Source organism: Colobus angolensis, unplaced genomic scaffold (genome assembly GCF_000951035.1).
Source record: "Colobus angolensis palliatus isolate OR3802 unplaced genomic scaffold, Cang.pa_1.0 Scaffold16, whole genome shotgun sequence".
NCBI lineage: Eukaryota > Metazoa > Chordata > Mammalia > Primates > Cercopithecidae > Colobus > Colobus angolensis.
The window spans coordinates 15,937,069-15,941,792 of record NW_012114710.1 but is presented as its reverse complement, the minus strand read 5'-3'; the positions used below and the strand labels follow the sequence as shown (position 1 = coordinate 15,941,792).

The 4,724-nt window shown below is 41.1% G+C and overlaps 1 protein-coding gene across 3 annotated transcripts; it reads left to right on the top strand.

Annotated features, from left to right (window-relative positions):
* On the top strand, window positions 1-3,865 carry FABP5 (fatty acid binding protein 5 (psoriasis-associated)). Of its 3 annotated transcripts, XM_011937137.1 has the most exons (4): window positions 1-430; window positions 2,464-2,636; window positions 2,967-3,068; window positions 3,606-3,865. In XM_011937137.1, exons 2-4 carry the CDS (start codon window positions 2,487-2,489, stop codon window positions 3,657-3,659), a joined length of 306 nt encoding a protein of 101 aa, XP_011792527.1. In that variant the 5' UTR covers window positions 1-430; window positions 2,464-2,486; the 3' UTR covers window positions 3,660-3,865. The 3 variants fall into 3 exon arrangements, with proteins under 3 accessions (XP_011792527.1, XP_011792526.1, XP_011792528.1); XM_011937136.1 differs by lacking the exon at window positions 1-430 and having other exon boundaries at window positions 1,456-2,636; XM_011937138.1 differs by lacking the exon at window positions 1-430 and having other exon boundaries at window positions 1,456-2,640; window positions 3,606-3,689.
* Window positions 3,866-4,724: the final 859 nt, after the last annotated feature.

Sequence of the window (4,724 nt, the reverse complement as noted above, 5' to 3'; positions counted from 1 at the left end):
TGCCCGCCGGCGGGCCGCAAGATTCCGGAGGTAGTCCACCTCCTGGTCCACCTACCTCTCTTATGCTTCTTTCCCCTCGCCCAAACAGCAGCCACCCCGCATTGCTTCCTGTCCTTTAGTGCGCGCACCCGTCACCTCACGCTGCACTTCTTTCGACCCCCTCCGGGCGACCCTCTATTTCCCTGTTTTCATCCTTTACTCATCCTTCCCCTTCCTGCCACCATCCTGTCTCTTCCACTTACCCCATCGTGGCAGCACCAACTCCCCTTTCCCTCCCTGTCGCATCTTTTGTTCCTCTATGGCGCGCAGGTCGCCCTCCCTTCTTGGGGACGCTGTGCTGGCGCGCAGTTTCCCGCAGAAATCCTGTAGACAGGTCTGAGCGGCGCTGCAGCTTCAGCTTGTATTCCTCTGTCAGCCCCATCTCGCCCAGGTCCTCTGCTCGCCCTCAGCAGTTGAGCCGAACCCTTTGGATTGGCACCCCATGGAACACCAGGGCCCCCGAGAAGCGTGGCGCTGGCGGTGCCGACCTGCTGCTGGCGCTGCCGGGCCGGGGCACCGCAGTGGTAGGGTGGCCTGTGGGAGGAGCGCAATTAGGCCGACTGTGCCTGGGGGTGGCCATGTGTTGCCATCCTGGCCTCTGCCTCTTGAGGGTGAGGGGGAAGGGGGCAGTGGGCTTGGCTGGAAAACCATAACAGAAACTGCCCGGCCCTCCTGCGGCAAACTGCATGCAAGATGGGTGTGGCCCTGCGGAAAGCGTTCCGAGGGAGAAGAATCTCAGTAGTAAGATTCATTTCTCTCACTCAAAACAGTGATTCATTATAAATTACTGTCCTTTTCTATGCCAGTGACAGATTGCATGCTGATTGAGACAACTGGATAAATTGCAAACAAAAATGGACCTTTGTCACGGGCCACTAGAAAGTGAGATGGAGTTAGCATAGCATGGATCCTCTCTGGAAGGGAGCTTCCAGCCCTAAGGGACGGCTGGGACTTATGAGGTTGCTTCAGAAGCCGGTATCCACAAATGTTAACCTGGTTGCTCTCTGGTGAAATAACTACTGTGGCCCTCTATTGATACCTGGTCGCTGTGGCACTTCGGAATCACTCCTTCAGTACCTTTTATCCAAGACAATGTGGTGTTAAGGCTGGTTTATGGTGAATCATGAGTGTATTTATGATACTATCAGTGAAGTAAGAAGGCAGTATTTTTCTTTTTCCTTGTAAACCTACATCAAGATGACGCTGGAAAAAGCGATTTACTGCACATGTCCAATAAATACAGTGTGTGTGTACAAGTTTAAGGCCCAGAGAACAAACTGTAGAAAGCAAATTGTGTGTAGGTTTGGAGGGCTTGTTTCCAGGATTCTGGAGTATTGAAGGTTGTCAAGACTCAGTTCATTAGGGAGCAGTCACGATGTGAAAAGAGCAGAGCCCATTTATTTGTCCAAAGTGAGAGTAAATAATGACTCAATTAACAGCATAAGGCACTAGCCCTGAGCTGGCCAAAGAGAAGGCTCCAAGGGGAACTTTAAAGCCTGGCTGAGAGTTCTTCATCAAGACAATCACGCTGCGTAGGTTGTAGTCTCATTTATGAAACAGTGAGTGATTTGGCCTGGATCTAATCATGTCTCTTTATACATGTTAATTAACTCTAAGGGGAAAGAGAGAGATCATAAATTACATGTTAACGTTAAGGGGAAATTGATAGATCATAAATTAATATACAATTTAATATGGTATTTTATAAATTTCTGTTGATTTATAAAGCTATGAAATATTTTTTATATTCAAAGGTAGGATTTTTTTTTCCATTTGTTAGCATCAAGATTGTGCTGCTGACTTTTAAAAGATTGTGCTATTCGAGTATCTCAGGATCGATTTCTATTTTGTGTAGTCTACTAATCAAATATTTATTGAGAGCATTTATATGCCAGACTGTGTGCTGGAGTCATAGAATGTAATGGTTGGCAGAATCCAGTAAAAAGAAAAAGATTGAGTGAACTCCTGAATTTGCAGTTTTGAATGCTTTATCTCCACCTTCTATCAACTCCTTTCAGTAAATAAAGTTTGGAAGTTTGCATTTCTCCCCTAACTTTCTGAAAGCCAGCATAGCAGGGTGGCCAAGAGCTCAGATTTGAAGCCAGAGTACCAGTGCTCTTGATTCCCAGCTCCATCACTTTCTAGTTGAACGATCTTGGGCAAGTTACTTCAGTGCCTCGCTTTCTCATCAGTAAAATGGAGACAGTAACATCTGCCTTTTACAGGGCTGTTGTAAGCTTACCTGAGTTTCATATATGTAAAGTGCTGGCTCATACCATGGGATATGTGTTTACAATAGTTATCAATAAGCAAGTAAGTGAAAATAATGCTGCACAAAGTGATTACAATGGAATTATATTGCTTTTATCATGTAAATGATAACTTTGGTCTTCCTGTTATTTAACATAACTTAACATTCTACAGGAGTGGGAATAGCTTTGCGAAAAATGGGCGCAATGGCCAAGCCAGACTGTATCATCACTTGTGATGGCAAAAACCTCACCATAAAAACTGAGAGCACTTTGAAAACAACACAGTTTTCTTGTACTCTGGGAGAGAAATTTGAAGAAACCACAGCTGATGGCAGAAAAACTCAGGTCAGTCATGACATGTTATGAAATCACAGAAGCTTCTGGAATGATAGACTGTATCAATAACATTTTACTGTTTGTAGGCAAGAACTTAATGAAAAAGTTATGAATTGAGTTTTGTCAAATTAGCAAAAGTATCAACTTCATCATAGAATTGGCATCTTTTAGAAGCTACTAGGTTGAAAACCACAAACTATTGTGAATAAAATCAATATGGGTTAATGAAGTAGACTCAGAAAGGAGAAGGTGAAAAAAAATGTTGATTAATGAGGTTATGAGTCATGGAAACTCTTGTAATGTACTTGGAAGATTAAAACATTTACTTCATTTTTGCAGACTGTCTGCAACTTTACAGATGGTGCATTGGTTCAGCATCAGGAGTGGGATGGGAAGGAAAGCACAATAACAAGAAAATTGAAAGATGGGAAATTAGTGGTGGTAAGTGTCAAACTGCTGTGTCTTAGCTTCTTGTGTGCATTCGTAGTTCACATAACTGTTCTGTATCATTGATCATTAACAGAACTCAGTTTGGAAGAAAAAAAAGCAAAATAACAAGTTAAATACTACAACACTGATTATTAAGAAAGTCCTAGTGGAGATAGAGAAGTGACATGACATAGTAAAGGCTTTGGCTGGCGTCGGGGGGAGTTCTTGCTTTGCTGCCACATTACAGTGAAATCTTGGCAAGCCCCCAAACTGCTCTTTTAGGCACACATTTTTCTGTATCTTTAAGGAATATTTGCCGTGACCAAAAGAATAAAGATATATTCAACACATTAGTTTTCTGTAAAACATGCATATTATAAGCAAAACAACAGCTTCTAGCTTCTCTCAAACCCATGAATCCTGAAAGAAATTTTCTCCATCTATGAATTAGATTACGTGATTTTGTGGGACTTTGATTCTAATGTTTTAATACCACCACTGCTGGAATATAAGGCTAACCTAACTCTTTAATATCTTTCCTTCTCCTAGGACTGTGTCATGAACAATGTCACCTGTACTCGGATCTATGAAAAAGTAGAATAAAAATTCCATCATCACTTTGGACAGGAATTAACTAAAAGAATGACCAAGCTCAGTTCAATGAGCAAATCTCCATACTGTGTTTTTTTTTTTTCCATTACTGTGTTCAATTATCTTTATCACAAACATTTTACATGTAGCTATTTCAAAGTGTGTTGGATTAATTAGGATCAGCCCTTGGTTAATAAAGAAATGTGTTTGTGCTAATACATGTTGTATGCATTCTTTAAACCTTACAGGAAATTAGCGATGAGTTTTAATAATTATTAACTGAGTAAAGGCTGGGGGAGTCTTGAGGGTACTATATTAAGATGACACTCTAGCAATTTAGATAGCTACTCTTATAGGAAATACTGTACCAATTATTTAAGCTTTCCCTATACTATTTGAAGTTTGTATGAACTCAAGAATCTTGAATTTCTGGCAGAGACCATTCTCAATAAAAGGTGGCTACAACATAAACTTTATGATTCAAATTAGAGCAAAGGTTTAATTAACCAGCATTGACTAAAGTATTTTTTGTGTGTATTTATATACACATATAAATAATATACTATGTATAGAATAACCAGAATTCTAGTGAGTCTCTGTTTCTTGGTCCCCAGTGCAAATATCCACAGTTCACATTTGGAGAAGCAGGCTGTTGGCCCTGAGCTAAAGCTTTGCATAAATGATCTTTCGGGCAAACGTTAAAGGGCTAGTACAACTACATCCATTCTGCAAGTAAGAAAACTGGTTTTTGACTAACTAGTTCAAGGACAGGAGGTAGTAGAGCTGGATTGACAACCTATATCTCATCAAGTCTTCTCAATGTGTTCAGTCATTCTACAAGGCTGCCTCTTTGCAGCTTCTGCAGAGATCTTGTCTAAAGTCCCTAAGTATACTAATTGAGACTTCTGAAACCACCCTCCATGTGAAGAAATCTTAAGTGGTAAGCATCTTCTCTTAAGAATTACCCACTGCTAGCAGTCAGTGGAGGTTTTCAACTCACTGATACTCTAGTCCTGTGCTGTCCAATATGTAGCTATGAGTCACATATGGCTATTGAACTTTTGAAGTGTGACTAGT